This window comes from Phaethon lepturus, unplaced genomic scaffold (assembly GCF_000687285.1).
Source record: "Phaethon lepturus isolate BGI_N335 unplaced genomic scaffold, ASM68728v1 scaffold38605, whole genome shotgun sequence".
NCBI classification, from domain to species: domain Eukaryota; kingdom Metazoa; phylum Chordata; class Aves; order Phaethontiformes; family Phaethontidae; genus Phaethon; species Phaethon lepturus.
Genome location: NW_010541954.1, coordinates 10566 through 28872, shown reverse-complemented (window position 1 = coordinate 28872; position 18307 = coordinate 10566). Strand labels below are relative to the sequence as shown.

General features: G+C 38.5%; 1 protein-coding gene across 1 annotated transcript in view; it reads right to left on the bottom strand.

Annotated features, from left to right (window-relative positions):
• Positions 1–18032, bottom strand: part of LOC104621408 (serine/threonine-protein kinase/endoribonuclease IRE1-like) — a 27099-nt gene extending 9067 nt beyond the window's left edge. Inside the window, 8 exon segments of the mRNA XM_010287886.1 lie at positions 1–15; positions 637–898; positions 1401–1502; positions 2324–2446; positions 4173–4245; positions 5902–5974; positions 6993–7026; positions 17918–18032. The exon segment at positions 1–15 is cut by the window's left edge and continues 1 nt beyond it. Coding sequence (XP_010286188.1) covers positions 1–15; positions 637–898; positions 1401–1502; positions 2324–2446; positions 4173–4176 — 506 coding nt within the window. The 5' untranslated portion in view covers positions 4177–4245; positions 5902–5974; positions 6993–7026; positions 17918–18032.
• Positions 18033–18307: the final 275 nt, after the last annotated feature.

The window sequence follows — 18307 nt, the reverse complement described above, 5'->3', positions numbered from 1 at the left end:
ACATATAGAGTTGGTCTGGGAAAAAACAGGAAGTGTTAGAAAGAAGTAGACAGATGGATGTTTTACCATCTTAGCTAAACCCTTGGCAACACAACTCTGCAGAACGAATGCATGAGTTTCTGAAAGCATCAATATTTAGATCTTGAAAAGCCTGGATCTGTAAAATTGTTTTAAGTACTGCTGCACTATGAAGCCTTTCTTTTAAATTATGAAAGCATTATTAGTTCATTATTAGTTCATTATTCACATCACGATTACTCTTTTGACATAACTCATGTTCTGTTTCTGCATTATTCAATAACTGGTATTTGCCAAAATGCCATGCACCCCTTTTACAGCGTGAAAAGCTTCACACTATACAAAACAATTCCATTCCACATTGTAAGAAACTATTCAACACAGAACATCCAATAAAAGTTACGAATATACATTTCTTAAGTTTATGATAGATTTTTTTTGTCTCTGCCTTTAGACAGCAAAGGATCAGATATGATGTAAAATAATGGCTGGAGAACTAGAGCTGCTTTTATGTATTCTTTTCACCATCCTGAAACTTGTAGAATTTGAATGTATATTGTTTTAATGACAAAGCTCTGTCAAATAGACAGTGAGAACAACGGGAATATTGATGCTCACGTCAGCTTGCTCTTGGTCTCCGTTTCCTTTGGGAAAGGGTATTTCCACTTGGTAATGTGTCCAACCTCCCCAGACATGAACGTCAAGTATCGCAGAGTTTCTATCCCCACATTAGTGTGCATAACTTTCCGTAATCCTTCACGTTGCCAGATGTAAAAAGCTACCACGGGAGAAGCGTAATTCTGAATCCACAGTACGTCCCCAGACTCACTGTCTACGGTCACCACCAGTCCATCGCCATTAGACACAAAGTGGGACATTTCTACAATATACAAATATACAGGAGATTATCTGGATTGCTGCAGACACAATTTTAGTAATACATATTAATGGCTCAAGCCTTACGTTAACTGTGGAGTTGCAAAAGAATAGCTGATCAGCGAATCAGTTGGCAGAACAGGGTGGATAGAAGTTCAGCTGCAATGTAACAGCACTGCAATAGCTTTTTCTGAGTGTGCATCACAGCTTAGGTTAGCTTCCTCTCTTGTCCCTTTTCACCAAATTTTAAAAAGTTTTATCTTCAAGAGCTGTACTTCTTAGATTCAATTTACCTTAAGCTGCCTAACAGGATCTAGATGTTATGGCACATGAAGGATAAAAACTAGCAGATGCATATCAACTGCACAAAAATCAGACAGGCAGCCTGACCTATCAATTACAGAAAAATACCAGATTATTTTTGCCTGTATGCAAAACCCACAGCCAATATGTGGGGACAAAAACAAAAGACAAAAAAAAAAAAAAGACAGCAATTAAATTCTTACTGTATTTTATGTCTTCATCAGGCAGAGTAGCTGCATAATCAAAATAGGTGGCATTCCATCGCAGCTCCTTCTTCTTGGTGTCATACATTGTGATCGTGTACTCTGTTAAAAAATATACAGTCTGTGAAGCAAAAAAACCTATGAGAGAACAGAATCAATCACCTCAAATCTGAGACACTCTTCACCACACACACACTACTTATTGCTCTCTGCACTTCATTTTCTCCTGATAAGTAAACTGTTCATAGCTGTTAAAGATAATACCCCATCCACTCATACACTGACCTACAGGAACTCAGAAAAAGCCCTGCAGACAGGTACTGCCCATGGTATGAGTGAGTACTTTGTTTTTACGGCACAGCTTCTTCTGAAGTACTTTCTTTGACTCACACGTTTCCAAACCCTGCGTTCTAAAATCCAGCATACTGTGTTCTGTAACTGAACCATCACACTTAAAGAACACATTAATACAGAGGTTAAAGAACAAGTCTATAACACATTCCTTTTTACCAGTCTAATTTTAGCAGTTATTTAGACTACTGCATTTGTAATTTCAGTGGATATGCTCTATCTTTGTTTTCTTTAAAGAGTTTTTACGAAAGCTGTATGTTATAGAGCGAACTTGAGGTCACAGCTGCTCCTGGAATACACTGTTAAATAGAATATAAATGCCACTTAGTCAACAAGAAGAGCAATCACCATGCCTACTGCCAAAGTTTAAAAAAGCCAATATCCTTCTGCTGCTATAAAGAGTTAGTAATTTTTCTGTGTACAGTCTAAAAATTATAATTTACAGAAGTTTTTCTAAGAAATAAACTTGAAAACCTGAGCTAATCACAAGGTCCTTTGTTAGGATCCTGAATTTTAAAAACGACAACAACAACAAATTTCCTTCTAAGCTGCAGAAAAAAAAAGCATATGACCTGTTCTCCCAAGATAGAGGAGGGATGTTGATGGGCAAAGACTTTCTGCAAACGAGGAAGTCAAGGTTTGCTGCTTCTCCCCAGTCATGAGGTCAATCACGTACCAAATATCCTGCTTTTTACCTGAAATCATAATTTAAGCCACATTACCATTCAGTTGTAAAACTGCGCTTCCATCAAGCTTTTCAGTCTTTTTTCTTTAGTAGACTCATGAGCTTAGCACGAATAAAGCATTTTAATAAAATTTTATTTTAATAATACAATAAATATTTTAATAAAAATATTTTATATACTTTTCCTATAAATATATCTTTTTTAACTAAACAATTTCTCATAGTCAGGCTCAGTTTCATCATTTAGCACTACTGGCCAATCCCAAATATTGACAAGAAAAACTAAATACAATATTTAGAATGGTAAGTACTATTGGCTGAATTATTTTTCACCCTGACAATACCTAACAGAGTTCTGAGTGTAGAAGATCCTGTGAGCTAGTAGAAGAGGAGACTGAAATGCTAATGTTGAAGGACAGCAGGTGGAAAAAATTGTGAGGGTCTACACATTTCACATTGATTAAGGATTGTAATCCTAACATCCCACTCCAGACTATGTGAGTCACGACCTTAAATATTTCTTCAACAATATACCTATTGTTTTTAGAAGCTTCAAATAACCATTTTTCACTCCTTTCCTAAAGAGATGCAAAGTAGAGAACCAGAGGTAGGTATTGGCCCCTCAGGAAACTAAAAAAAGCAGTACTAAGTTCATCTTGATCCTTCACACATTTTACTGTTATAGTAAGCAACAACTGTCCTTCCTTCTCCCCTTCTCCTCCCAAATCCATCAAATTAGAATGAGTCAGGTCAGTGAGCCATAAATTTGTTATTATTTGTAGTATAAATGAACTGACTATCTCAGATAATGGAGGATGTCTAACCATGTTGCAATGGGATTTCTTACTTAATTATAACAGTCAGGTAGTCAATGACATTTATAAGCGTAAGAAAATTTTAAGTAGAAGTCACATTTTGTTGAGAGACAGCATGTCAAGAAACCAAAAAACCCCATACAGGCTATTCACTACTTAGGAAACCTATTTTCTCATTCAAGAAAAGTAGTTGTTTTTTAATCTTCAAACAGTAATTGAATTCTGTATTAATCAGATTTTCTGTCATCAGAAAGGTTCATGAAAAACCCAAAATAAAGCATATTTCATAGAATCACAGAATCACTAAGGTTGGAAAGGACCTTCAAGATCATCAAGTCCAACCATTAATCCAGTGCCACCATGTCCCCTAAACCATGTCCTGAAGCGCCACATCCACACGTTTTTGTCCCCTAAACCATGTCCTGAAGCGCCACATCCACACGTTTTTTGAACACTTCCAGAGATGGCGACTCCACCACCGCCCTGGGCAGCCTGTGCCAATGCCTGACCACTCTCTCGGTGAAGAAATTTTTCCTAATATCCAATCTAAACCTCCCCTGCCGCAACTTGAGGCCATTTCCTCTTGTCCTCTCGCTGGTTACTTGGGAGAAGAGACCAACACCCTCGTCGCCACAACCCCCTTTCAGGTAGTTGTAGGGAGCGATAAGGTCTCCCCTCAGCCTCCTCTTCTCCAGACTAAACAACCCCAGTTCCCTCAGCCGCTCCCCATAAGACTTGTGCTCCAGACCCCTCACCAGCTTCGTTGCCCTTCTCTGGACACGCTCCAGCACCTCAACATCCTTCTTGTAGTGAGGGGCCCAACACCGAACGCAGTATTCAAGGTGCAGTCTGTCTGGGAGTCTCTACATTTTGTGGTCACTGAACATACAACGATCTAAAACAGATTAAGTTTGAGCTCACCCATGTACAGGATCCCATCTGAACTGCGACAGGGAGATGCCTGCACCAGCTCCGGGATAGTAAATGGAAGTTTCTACGGGCGGGGGGGGAAAAAAAACAATAAAAGCTTATTCACATTGGTGTGATGGTCTTCACATTTGTTCACAGAAAAGGGTGGTCAGAAAACTTCAGAAATCTCAAATGACAGTTTTTTATTGTTTTGTTTGTATTATTGCAGTGCCTGAGAACTCAAAATTTCAGGTTAAGGCCCTGCTCTGCTAACCCAGAACAGACAGAAGTCTGTCTTGGTGAGTTTACAACAGGAGAAATGCCTGTAGAATGGAAGAACTACTTGCAGCTGAGAGGTTAGGAGGCCAAGGCTCTGGGGTTTTAAGGTCTACCATCATCACTTATAAACTGCCTGGGCTTCAACATACCAACTTCAACACGGTTTATTGTCTCACCTGTAATGAGTACAAAATAGCTCTCCTCAGGACCATACAGCAACATTTATAAAGGCCAGATATCTTCATACAAATCAAACTGTTGAGAGGGCGCAGCATGAATCTCTGACTGAAGAGCTCTTGAGATCCTGCCAAGCTTACATTGCACTTACAGAATGCGTGACAATCCTCACTAAGTTTTAAGAGACTTTTACTGGGATGAGGTCACAAGAGTAACAGACAAGCTGTACCAACAATGAAGATCAGGCCTTTGTTAAGTTTACTTAAGTGTGCTAAAATTACTCCACACTTGCTTAAGGCTTTTATAATAGTGATTCTAAACAGAAATTAAGTTACTTCAATTCAAAAAGAGAGGAGATTAACAGAATAAAGGAACAGATTCAAGTAGATTGATGCTTCCTGAATTCACCCAGGAAAAGAACCAAGAATCATTTTGCAAGTTATGCTCTGGCTGTACTAGGGGGTGGGGGGAGTGCTGAGGAAATACTAAAATATTTAACAATTATTAAAATTCTTAAGGGAAATCATAGCAGCTGCCAGAGAAAAGAAACTTGTGGGAAGCCAAACATTTTAGCTGAGTAACACCACAAAGTTTAAAAACAAGTCAAACGTTAGCTAGTATCTGTGAGTTACATGGATCGGTGACTATTTTGAAAAGGTTCCGCATTTTTGTCTGCTTACTAAATCTTATAAAGACATCTTCTAAAGGTGTCAGCACAGAACATACTAATATTGCCTTTTGACAGATGTTTCAGAAAGTATTTGGGTGAAAGTGACAATATCTGATTTGTGTTATTCCAGGTACACCTTTCCCATCAAATCGTACAAAGATTATTCAGTATTTGGATAATACCACATAAATTTTATTTGTCGTTATCATCATTATTTCAGCAAGTCACAGAAAAATAGTACAAGTGGACAAAACACACATGTTGTTGATATTTTCAGGTGGAAGTTATTTCCTGACAATCACAAGAAACGTGGCAACTTTCTTCTCTAATAAAATAAAGTATGTTTTCACATAGCTGCTAGCACCACAATGTAGGGCACTGTCAATCCACAAGCTTGTATCCTAACATTGGCATAGGCAGTGCACGCTGGTTTTTGCCTAGTCTGATCAAGCTTTTCCAAGAAACCCGTGCACTTCCATTAGACGGTACAAAAGCTGCAAAACTTTACAGTACTGTCAAGAAAGCAGAAAGTTCCCTTATCCTTCATGTGAGTCTGATTAATAATTTTTAGAAAAGTGCCCTAATCAGAAGAGAGAATTTAAAAACTTTACTTACAGTCAAGCCTTCACTATTCTTGCCACCAAGGGTATATAAACTGCCATCATTTGGGTCTGGAAGAAATGCTGGCCTAGGATTTAAGCAGCAATTATAGATGATAAAAAACGTATTGTGCTTCTCAGAGAACAGGAAAGCAACTATAGTCAGTACTGGCTTTACAGAGAAGTTCATCTAACATTAAATTTTTTACTCTGTATTATCCATTTTTTGAAGTGTCATTTATTAACTGAAAATAAAAAAAATATAAAGAAGTTTCAGAACTGATATAAGGTAAGATTACTACATTTGAAAATTCAAAGATCCAAATGTGGCAGGTAATCACTTGGGTGAAAGCTTTTAAACAAGACCTATATGCTTTTAAAATGCCGCAGATTTAAAAACAAACCAAACAAATAAACAAAAACAGAGAGCAGAAGGAAGGAAAGGAACAATAAAAGAGTTGCCAGAACTAAGTAATTTAAGAGGTAAAGGTAACCCCCTCCCCTCAAACTACAAAAAACCCAAACAAACCTCAACATCAAAAAGAAACCACAAAAAAGAATGAATGTTACCACTGACTTCAGAGACATAAAGTTAAAGCCCCACATTTTCTAGTTAAATGTGACATTGCTATGCTGGAGGAAGTACTCTGAAGCAACAGCTTGAGGGTTTCATTTGAAGATGCTGGCAGTGGTGGTGGTTGGAGTTCCTATGCTTCCTATGCTTAATAATAAGACTATTTTTAGTCTTTTTATTTGAAGAGAATAAAGAGTACAAAACCCAGAGATCACTCCCTAGCTGTTTCTGTTGTTTTTAAAGCTGCTCAATTAAGATTCTAGCACAGTTAGCACACTTAATCTCTAAATCTGAGCAAAGGCTTGACAGAGGAGTCTGCAGACAGGATGTTTCTTCTTAGCGCTACAAATAAGAGAATTATATGCAGCTAATTATATCCTTTCTGTATCTGCTCTCTAAACCACCTTACATTGACTTATGCAAGGTATGCAACCTTTCTAGCACACAGAATGGTTTGATTCAAATTAACCCAAATTTCAACATGTCAGCAAAAATCAAACAAGCAGTAAATGAGATAAAGGAAACAGACTTACTCTTCCACATGTATCGGCACCTGGAGTACAGGATCTGCATAAACCAAAAAAGAAAAAGTGATAATACTGGCAATTCAATTCCTTTAACTCCCTATACGCAGGATTAAGCCAGGCCTGCAACAACTGGTCCTCTTTAAAAGGCTGATGCACGGAGTTTGAAAGGGGCCATCTCGGCAGCCTCAATGATCTCCTGCCTGGTCGTGAAACTAGGTTTGTAAAATGGGAAAGTACAAAGCACCTGAGAAGTTTTAAACCTTCTGAAGTTCTTTGCTCAGTTTTATCCACACTACTCCCCAGCTAGCCCTGGAAGAAGACTCGGAGAAGACAGCAGTACTGTATTGCATCTTGAGTTTTCTCCTTATTTCTCACTTTGGACAGAGCATAGAGACTGTTAGAACTGCCTGTACACAGGTTCATAAACACCCTTGCTCTCAACATGTGTGTGTGATCGCTGGGCACCGGCTGCCCAGCAGGCAGCTGACCACAACTTGCAGCAACCGCTTTCACTGCGCGGGCTTCAACAACCAATTTTACTTAAAATAAGCTACAGCAAATGGAACTTTGAAGACGCTGTGAGAAGAGGGGTAAAAAAAGCATGTATCTTGAGATTTTCTAATCTGTATTTTATGAAATTTTGCTGCTTTGTGTCTCAGGTACCTTGTGTATCAGGCAGGTAAGAGTATGCTTTCTAGCCAACTCAATATTTAATTTAAAACGCAACATGCAAACTGAAAGCCTGGTGCTACACCTATGGAAACGAACGGAGAAGACTGCCAATGATTAAGAGCGAGACTCCGATGCCAGTCAGAAAAAAAACTCAGTTCCACTCCCTACTCCAAGATAAAACCTCTGTGATCAGCACATCACCGAAAAGAAAAACAGAAGTCTGCCAAGGGCTATACAAAATTACCTCAAACCTGATTTTTTCACTTAAATAATTTCCCCACTAAAATTTATCCAAAAATACACATTACATAAAAATCAAAATGTTTGGAAACAATCTCACAGTAGTTGGTATCTTGAGTGATCAGAATCACAGTTTAGCTTTCATCAACAAAAAGAAGTTCTGAAATAAAAACTGTTAAACAATGCTAAATCTAAATCCTTACATATAAAAAGATAAACTAGGATAAAAGGTAAATTAAGAACAATAATTTTATTTTAATGTAAGGTGATGTGATCTCAAAAGTACTGAGGCCTCAAAAAATCCTGAATCATGGGATTTTCAATCCTGATGCCAAAACCACAAAAGTTCCCAGTTTTGTAAGACATACTCTACAACTTCCAAAACAAATATGTGCTTATTTATGGGTATCTTGGCAGAAAGTAACTCAGAAGTCAAGAGGATGCAAGCTATCTTCGCTTCTGCATGGGAAACCAAACCATGACACTAGAATAAGCCTGAGTAAGAAGACAAAAAATGACAAAGCAAACAAATACTGTTTTTTCACCTGTTCTGTCTCCCTGCAGACATCATGATGCTACAGGAAGGAAATAAGAACAAAACCAATGATGTTTCGAGAGCCTTTGGTTGGGAAACTGTCACAGATTCTGGACAGCTTGGGTGTACTGTGGTATTTGCAGAGCAAAGCAAGACAAGAACAAGAAATTCAGGGTTCATTACACGGGGTCTTATAAAGTCTCTACCACTCTGCAGTATATTGCACCACGCGAACTGCTGGGTTTGATGGTAACAGACTAGGAGCATGTACTCTTCCTTTTCATGTAAGAGATTAAAAAACATAAGAAACTCCTAGCCAAAACAGACCTCTAACAGCAATGCACCTGAAAACAGCCGTCACCAAAAGATGCACACATTATATCAGAGACAAAAAGAAAGCACAATATGAGGTATAACAGTAAAGCTATTTTTATTTTCATCAATTTCTTTTCATAATAGTAAAGTTCTCAGAGCAGCTTTGTTCAAAACATAGCTACGTATTTTTTTCATTCCTCTTTAAGCCTAAAAAAAATTCCAGATACATCCTCAAAGCTGTCAGAATAAACTACTCACAAGCATATTAAGCTTCTGGGCACAACCCAATTAACTGGAGAGGGAGCAGTGCTCTACTCAAACACGGAATCATACTATGCCTAGCAAACTCACCGCTCAGCGAGCAGAGTCGCGAGGTCTCATGCTTTACTTATTTCCCTCATCACATGGCTACTCGCCGCTGCACTGGCATCTCCTGCATTGGCAAGAACAGCGTCAAACAGAGTCTCCCTCCCCATCACAGCAAATTCCCTCTAACGCAGGGGCCCTGCAGACCTGCCGAGCTGTGTGCCGGCCCTGGGAAGAAACCCACTGGAGGGCACAGACACAGCCTGGTCGTCTTATCTTATACTGAGAGCCCCAGGCACAGGGCAGCAAAAAGGCTGAGAGAGTTTAGCTGGTACTCTTAACAGTCCTAGGCACTGACATGTAGTCACAGAAGTTGGATAGCAAGAATACCTATCTTGAGTAATTTTGCTCTTAATGATGAATTCTCACCATTACCACTGTTCACTGATGTAAGACGGGAATGCTATGCCAGTGCAGAGCTCCACATTATATCACAAACTCCATTTAATTTATTGAGAACCCAAGTGCACATCAAAAGGCCCTAAGAATAATTAACATTCAAAGAAAGGAGCTAAGTGATTCATGGTTATGTATCTGTCTCTACAGACCACGCTGCTTAGTCAGACCTTTATTCCATTAACTACATCAAGCAATTCATTTCTATCCCTTGTGTGAAGAAACTGGTTTCAGGATATGTTGGGAGGGATCCACCCTCCCCGCTCCAAACTTACAGCTGATTATATGCCAATTATTTCTTAGTGTTCGCTTCAAGTATTCTACAAGCTTTACGATATCTATGCAACCCATGGTGACTTACAACATCATCTCTCCATTACCAAAGAAAGGCAAGAAAGAAACAAGCATTAGCTGACCATTATATAAAGTGGTTCAACTCAGGAGTTGAACTACTAGGTTGAACTAGTAAAAGCAAACAAACATCAAGTTTATATACTGAACGTATCCATAAGTCTAAGCGAACTAAATTAAAAGAAGAGAGAGACATGAACGGCTAGAGTTTTTATAATCATAAATGCTTCATGGTAAGCAAAACTCTCACAGTTTTGTGAAAAAAACAGCATCATAAATCAGCAGAAAATGGCACCTGCCTCAGTTAAGTAAGATTTAACGCAAATGTGACAAGCATTGCTAAAGGCAAAAGCCAAACAAACTCTGCAAGTCTCCTGACTAACTGATTACACAGAGAGCGTCTCACTTGGTAAAAAATAAACTGTCGCCTGTGGTGATGATGACTATGGCTAGAGGACAGCAATCTTCACTAACAGTGCTTGAGCAACTTCGTCCTATCTACAAACATCTTCTCTTCAAATGATCATTAGTGGTAACAAAGCTGCACAACTTGTGTTTGAAGTGATGACCGACTGCATATACATTGTTTAAGTACAGCAATGCAGATTTCCTTTGCAATCACTTTCTAGTCAGCCGAGGCAAAGCATAAGAAAATAGCTTCCTGTCTAAAGTATCTACAGAAACTTTTAATTTTAATAAAAGGACTGCTTATTCTCTGAATTAAATGGAGGTGTGAAATTGTTATATGAAATTACAGTATAAAACTAGTACTATCTGCATCAGGTTCCAAATTTTATACCTGCACTGTTACTGACATAACACAGCACGCATTCAACAGTAGAACAGGACAGAACGCAGTTTCCTCAAACATTAGTATTTCAGTTTTGGTTTTTTTCAAAGAATGCTCAGGAAAACCTGAACAATTACAGGAAATTTCAAAGGTAGATTATGTTTTCTAGCAACTGATCCTGGTTCGTCCATGACATTTGCAGGAGAGTCTGGTTAGTAATGCTCTCCTATAGCTCCCTCTCTGCCTCCAAAATACAGTGGATAATAATAGCACATTACAGCATTTTTGGACTGATAACTTGATTTCATTTAATTTTCTAAGAATGGGCAATCTACTTTTTAAAAAAATAGTGCTCCACTTTGGTCCAACTATCTCAAAGATCTGAGAAGTATTGCATGATTTTATTGACTATGTAGCACCATAATAGTGAAAGAACACACACATATATATATGCAATATTTACTTGCATTAAGCCTTTACCCCTAAGCTTGTATTTCTGAAAGCTTTTGGAAAAATGTCACTTATAACCATTTCACCTATAAATGTACCCTACACTTTAATAAATTATGCCAGAAATCTCACTGATGTCTCTTCAACTTCTGTAGTGAGTTTTTCTGAAGCACTCATGCATATTAGAAGACATGAATGAAAGCCTTATGACAAGTTCCAAGCTGTTCAGTGTGGGCCATACAGAAACATCACGCTCATGAGAAAGTCCTTAAACTTTTCTTTAGTATCATGTCTTCAATAACAATAACAGTGCTTCATCAGAAGTGAAAAAAATCCTACTTGTTTTGTCAGTAACTGAAATTTGATTTGCTAACAATGATAAAAAAGAAGTAGATGGAACAAAATAAGATGTTATTACAAAGCAGTAGGAAATTTTTTTAGTACTTACTGGCACAGGAACCAAAACACTGATTATTCTGATGGCTTCCTGCAACATTTAAGTGTTGTATATGAACTGTTAGAAAGCATTTAGTATCAGTATCTGGTTCATTTCCATGCATGAGGCTATTCACAATGAGTGAACACAAAGTCATGGAGGAGTCTATTTTCTGAAGTGAAAGGAATTCTCCTTTCACTACTAGCACTATCCACCTGGAAGGAGGCTGTGGAGAACTATTTCTCTACATTTTTAGCTACTGGGGTGATGTAATTTTCTTAACACTTTCATGATCTTGAACTAAGGTTGTAACTCTGCGAAGATACTTTGAAGACAAACAACGAACTCTTCACAATCACTGTTATGTGGTTTGGGACATATTCCAACTTTTATTTCAAAGGTTGTTTTGAAATAAGAACTCTGAGATAAAAAGAGAATCTTGAGTTTAATTTATTGTTGTCAGGTCTTACAATAGTTTTCATATGCTTGAATACAGACTAGTAAAAGAATGAGTCGTCTGATAACTGAAGTCACCTTTTGCTCCACAACGGGTCACACGGAAAAAGTTCTTGCAAAAGTCCCAGAACTGAGGCCTTATCTTCTCTTCAACAGCTCAGCAGTCAAGTGTTAACATGCTGAGACTGGAATCACGTAATCCTGCTTTCAAAACTTCCCTGAACTGCAGTTCCCTGTAATTAAGTAAATCATTCTAATAGGCCCGATCTGTTCCAATACCAACAACAGTGGTGATAACCACTGAACAAAGCAGTAAGTATTCTGTATTGGACCAAAAACTTCACAGAGAAAATGAGATAGAACTGTGATAAAAATATGTCTGCTTCTCCCTTAAGCTTCCACTCCCTGCAGCAGAGGAAAAGCCAACTTCTTGCACTGTCCTACATAAAGCTTTTGGTATGATATCATGTCCAAAAGCTTTCCACTTTCTAAACTAAGAAAACAAAGATGTCAAAACATCTATGGAGTATGGGGCAGGGGTGAGTCAGGAAGCAGGACACCATCCTGTAAATATCCCCAGGATATGGAATGGATGGAAAATTGAGTTTTCTATAGATACTTCCATGGGTTTCCAATTTGTTTTTTTCCTGCAGCCTCCACTAAGGCAGAGTAAGGCAGAGTATGTTAATGATTCCTACATTAAAACTCTACACTTCAATACACACTAGCTTTAGTGAGTATCTGATCTGGTGATACACACCTGTGTGTAAACAAGCACATGCATGCACTGTTAGTAAAACTGTTGCCACTGATACTCTTCATTAAATTAATTCAGCAAAGTGTATTAATGCCCACAAGCACTGGGAGTTCAATGGCATCAGTAGAGTAGAAATGCCATTAAAAAGACTGCTGATGCATCTCCTTGTCATTGTGGGACTTCAAAAATGTTATCCTGTAAGAACTGAAAAGCTTTCATTTTTACAAGTTAGTAAAAAGATTTGTAAAATAACTGTGTCAAGAAAAAAAGAATCGAACCAATATTGGTCCTAGATTATGAAGACTTATTCTAGAACTCTTTATTCACAAGTACAGCAGTTATTAGAAACCTGTTAACATAACAACTGTCCAGTAATTTAGTAAATTATTTGGCTCAGTTACACCTCCCTGAAATTAAGATTTTGACCTGCCAGCAGGGAGATGTCCCAACACAGTTTTGGTTGCATCATAGTCAGAAAATATTTGTGCCTGTATCATTTGTTTGTGAGTGGGCAGAAGTACATGACATGTTTCAGATTATTCTGAAATAATTCTAACCATATTTTGCATACACATATGGAAAAAAGCCATATATACAATTTTTGAAACTGTAACCATGATGCTAAATATAAAGCATTTGACTTTTCTCCGTATTTCACAAACACAGGATAAGATAAAATTTGCCCTTTGACCAAAACCCAAGTCTTTTCTAATGCACAAGATAGAGTTGCACATTTTCATCACTGTAATGTGTCCTAGGTAGAACATACGAAACCAATGACTGAAAAGAAGAAGTGGGAGATTCTGAAACAGCAAATGGGTAAGTTGCTGCCCCACTGGAATCAGCTGGAAAAAACGGTTTCCTGACGTGAGGCCCTACCATAAGATTTGGGCTAACGGGCCAGTTGAAAATTGTGGCGTCCTCGCCTGCTGTTGCAATTACTGTAAACGAGGTTAGAGATACTAACAAACTATCTTCTGGAATTTGCTGAAAAGAATACTGTTCTACAATTGCTTTGTTTTGACAATCTTTATTAATTTACAGCTATGCACAAAGATATTTCTGCTTGCCTAGGAATAACCACTGTTACAACAACAGGACCTACAGACCCCAGATTTGCCCTTTAGAATCTCCATATTGCATACCATTAGGAGGTACAGTCTTTGTATCCTTGTCTTATCATGACTAGTCCACTGAAGTCCATAGGTTATAAGTAAGGTATCAGAAATCAAAACCTTTTAAATTGATTGTGGGCCATCAGGGGTTTTTTATTGCTACAGAGAACTGAGGATCGTAGCAAAATTTCTGCTGGCTCTAAATCTAGAGCCAAATCTGTACGTATTATATACATATATATTCTCGCAAATTACTTTGAATTAGTTCTTAGTGGAAAAGCTTTTAAGGAGCTGGTGAATGAAAAGAAACATCGTTTTGAACAGACAGAAGGACACACAGAAGTGACTGTCAGAAGAACAGAGAAATACTCTGTCCAAGAGTACAGTTTGAAACACTGCATTCTTAACATCTCGAAGTTCAATACTCTGATCACTAAACTAAGCTCTTGAGTTAACAAAGACGTTAACAAACATGTAACGTACAGGATGATCTTTAGAAAGATGTAAGGGAACAGGACAGTCTTAAAATCACATTCTTAAAGCTCACACTGCAATCAGAATTGTGAATATGAAGTCTGATATTAAGGAGAAAAGCATTCTCCAGGTTCTGTCTTGCCAACAGGTTTCTTGTCACCATCTCTATCGATTTTCTCTATCACTGCCTACTGCTTTCTTACCTGCACATAAAAGCAAGCCTACAGTGCTGCACCCCTGTACCTTTCAGAGAGGTCTATAGGAAATGACAGAAGTTTCATTTCCAGCAATTTTGGGGAAGAGATTTCATCCTAGAGTAATCTTACTGAGTGTGCTCACTATCTTGCTAGTGGCAAGTGCAGAAAACATGGGAGCCTGTCACACTGACAGTTAGAACTGACAGCTCCTTTTATTGATCAGATGGCACTAAGAGCCTTATTTAGTCTCTGACCTTAAATGCGTGCTGCACCTTTTCAATACCCTTGATATTACAATACAAAGTGTTTTTGTAGGGCCACAGCAGGAGCAAAGGTGCCTCCCGGAAATTTGGGGGGGGAAGAAGAGTGTGGGTTCTTTTACAAACTTTCCAACCATACTCCAGCTTTCCAAAGCCCAGGGAATGAGCCACATCAGTTACTTGGCCACTGAAAAATCCTGAGAGCTGTCAGATAGTAGGGCCCATCAAAGCCATCAGGAAATTAAGGTATTAAGCACCCTCAACAAGCAGGTCCACAACCTCCCTAAATGTAACTGCAGGGAACACAGCTTTATTTCTGATCTACTGGGCAGTCCTATTACTAACTGACCCATTTTTTTGGCTGCTTTATGGGGAGCACAAGTATTCAGGCTGCCTTTCTTGCCAGCACTACACAAAGGCTAGAAACCCAAACATATTATTGTGGTGATAACCACTGGCTCATTTACTCTGCATACCTAAGATAAGCTTCAGTGCTAAATTAAAACAAACCACACATGGCAAGATTTTAATGTTTGTTTAAGTACTGCCTGATAATCAACACCACCTTGCTTTTCTCCTCAATTAAAAAAAAATGTATATGAATTGCCTGTTGTTGAATACCCTTCTGCTTGTCCTGGTTTCAGCTGGGATAGAGTTAATTTCCTTCCTCATCGCTGGTATAGTGCTGTGTTTCAGATTTGGGATGAAAATAACATTGATAACACACTGATGTTTTCAGTTGTTGCTAAGCAGTCAAGCCCTGCCAGCAAGAAGGCTGGGGGTGCACGGGGAGCTGGGAGGGGACACAGCCAGGACAGCTGACCCAGGCTGGCCAAAGGGATATTCCATACCATACGACGCCATGCTCGGTATATAAACTGGGGGAGTTGCCCAGGGAGGTGCCACAGCTCAGGAAATAACTGGGCATCAGTCAGCGAGTGGTGAGCAATTGTGCTGTGCATCACTTGTTTTGTATATTCTTTTATCATTATTATCACTATTATTATTATTTTTTTTCCTGTTCTATTAAACTGTGCTCATCTCAGCCCATGAGTTCTACCTTTATTCGATTCGCCCCCTCATCCCGCTGGCAGGGGGGAGTGGTGAGCAAATGGCTGTGTGGTTGTTCTAGCTACCTGCTGGGTTAAATCAAAAGTGCAGTAATAAAACATTCTCTTCCTGATGAATGCTTCCGCAGGACTTCAAGTGACCTCCACAACTTCTCAAAAGTACATGAACTACAACACACCGTTCAGTGTCTGATAATCAGGGTAAAATGGCACCTGCAAGAACACCACTTGCAATGCAGGCGACTTCCCACTGGGTAATTCTCTGTAACAATACAACTTGTTCACAGACAAGGTGCATCCAACAACTGTGTTTATACACTAATATTAATACTGAATTCTGCACTGTTAAATCTCTCCAGAGATTTAGCACAGCAAGATGGTAAGGACTTTTCATGGGTTTTTAGTTTCCAACACTGTCACATCTTTGCTGGGCTTCCCACCCACAGGGTGACTACCAACAAAAACAGTTTTGCAAAAACAAATAAACCCCCTCAAATTACAAATTAGTTCACCAAGTTATATGTTCACCAAGAACCCTTGTTCCATGTACACTTAGAACTACGTTAAGTCATGAAGCATGCTGTAACAACGATAAGTACCACTAGGGTTTTTTTTCATTGACCCTTGTGTGTTCTTCTATTACACAGAAATAAACTAAAAGGCAATGAAGTGCTTTGCAAAAAGCAACTGAAGATACCTCATGTACGTAAGACACACAAAAATACATAGTTAGCAACAGAAAGAAAAAAAGAAGTCCTATAAAACTAGATTATCCAGTCTGGCAGTTCTACTGTACCAACAATAGTTTTGCAACATTTTTTTTTTAAACAAGGGAAGTTCCTTGAGCAATACACTCTGAGCAAGATCCTTTTCATTACCAAAGTGCCTTCATTTCTTCCTCAAAAAACCTCTTGCCCCTTACTAGGTCTGGCTGCAAACAAATGCCAGTTGCGATATCCTTCTAGGATAGGACTACGTAGTATAGTCAGCTGAATGACAAGCAGAAACCAGTAAGCTTATAGCTACAGCAACAATAGAGGAGGAGGCTGATAACTTTTTTTTATGCAAGTCTGTTCAGAGAAAGGAGAGGTCTAAAGAGGAGACAGGGGGAAAAAGTAATCACACCTATTAACCAAGATCCTTCAAGAAAATGCTTGCTCACCCCCTTTTCACTCCAAGAGGAGCTACAAAAGCATTCTTCGCTCATTTATGGAGTTAATTTTTTCTGGTAGATTTGCATTAAAATATAAATGGCTTCACAAATAAGAACAACTGATTTGTACTGCAGACTTCAGATACGCACAATCCGTTTCAGCTCACTTACTGAACTAATATCATGTTTAAAAATAGAGGACAGAATGATGCAATCACTGTGACTCCTTTCCATTTGACCTGCTTTCAAATTTATTTCCTGAAGTCAAGAGAAAATGCTACTATCACTTCTACCATATGTTATCAGTCCCACTAAAACAAATTTGTATTAAATATTGAGTTTTTCATGAAGACAGAAAGAGCTATCTCTGCTCAGTAATTAAAATTACAAAATCACTTCCAGTCACTGAGCAATATTAAATTTCTTTACAGAAGTGCAGTCCTTTTATTTTTAAAAAACTGTGCTGTTCCTAAACACCTATTATAGAAAAACAGACCTGAGGTTTACACGATATCCACTGCACCAGTGAATGTAGGGTATTCCAGAGACCTAATCATGCAAACCTTCTCTGCCACCAGTTCTACTAGCAGACACTCTTACTTGACATCTATTCAGTTATATGCTTGCTTATATTGCACTCATTCCCACAAAACATGTAGCAATTACTCCACTACAGCTTAAACATTCGGGGGGGGCGGAAATCCCAACATAAACCTGGAAAAAATCTGCAAGTGAACATATAAAGAACAACATGACTCCAGAACACTGTAGCTTAATTCTGGAGCAAGAGCAAAAATAAGAAAGAAAAGAAAGTATTTACCAGGCCCTACAACAGCTTAAATTATCAATTGATTTGACTTATTACTGAGTAGAGGGCATCAGGACACCTCATGCTCACCTTCTTTTAAAGTCCACTTGATTGCTCCCGTCCTCTTGCTGACAGCATGCAAACTTCCATCAAGGGTTGAAACAAACAACAGTGTCTCTGGCACAGTTACCGAGCTGGTGTTCTGGAAAAGAAAAACCCATAGGCTGAATGTACTTCTTTGCTACCGAGTTTACTTGTAACTGTCATACAGTACATTGTCTAGAATATCACTTCTTTTTAACCACACAGACTGGCCAACTTTCTTGTTCCTTTGAATTCAGTGAGTTATTTTTACAGTCAACATTATGGAACTGCTTATTGTGCTAAGTTCCCCTAGAGACAAACTGGGAGATGCTTTAACTCAACCTCCATTTTCAATTTTATATCGAACTTGTCTTGTACTAGAGTTAGAAGAAACCA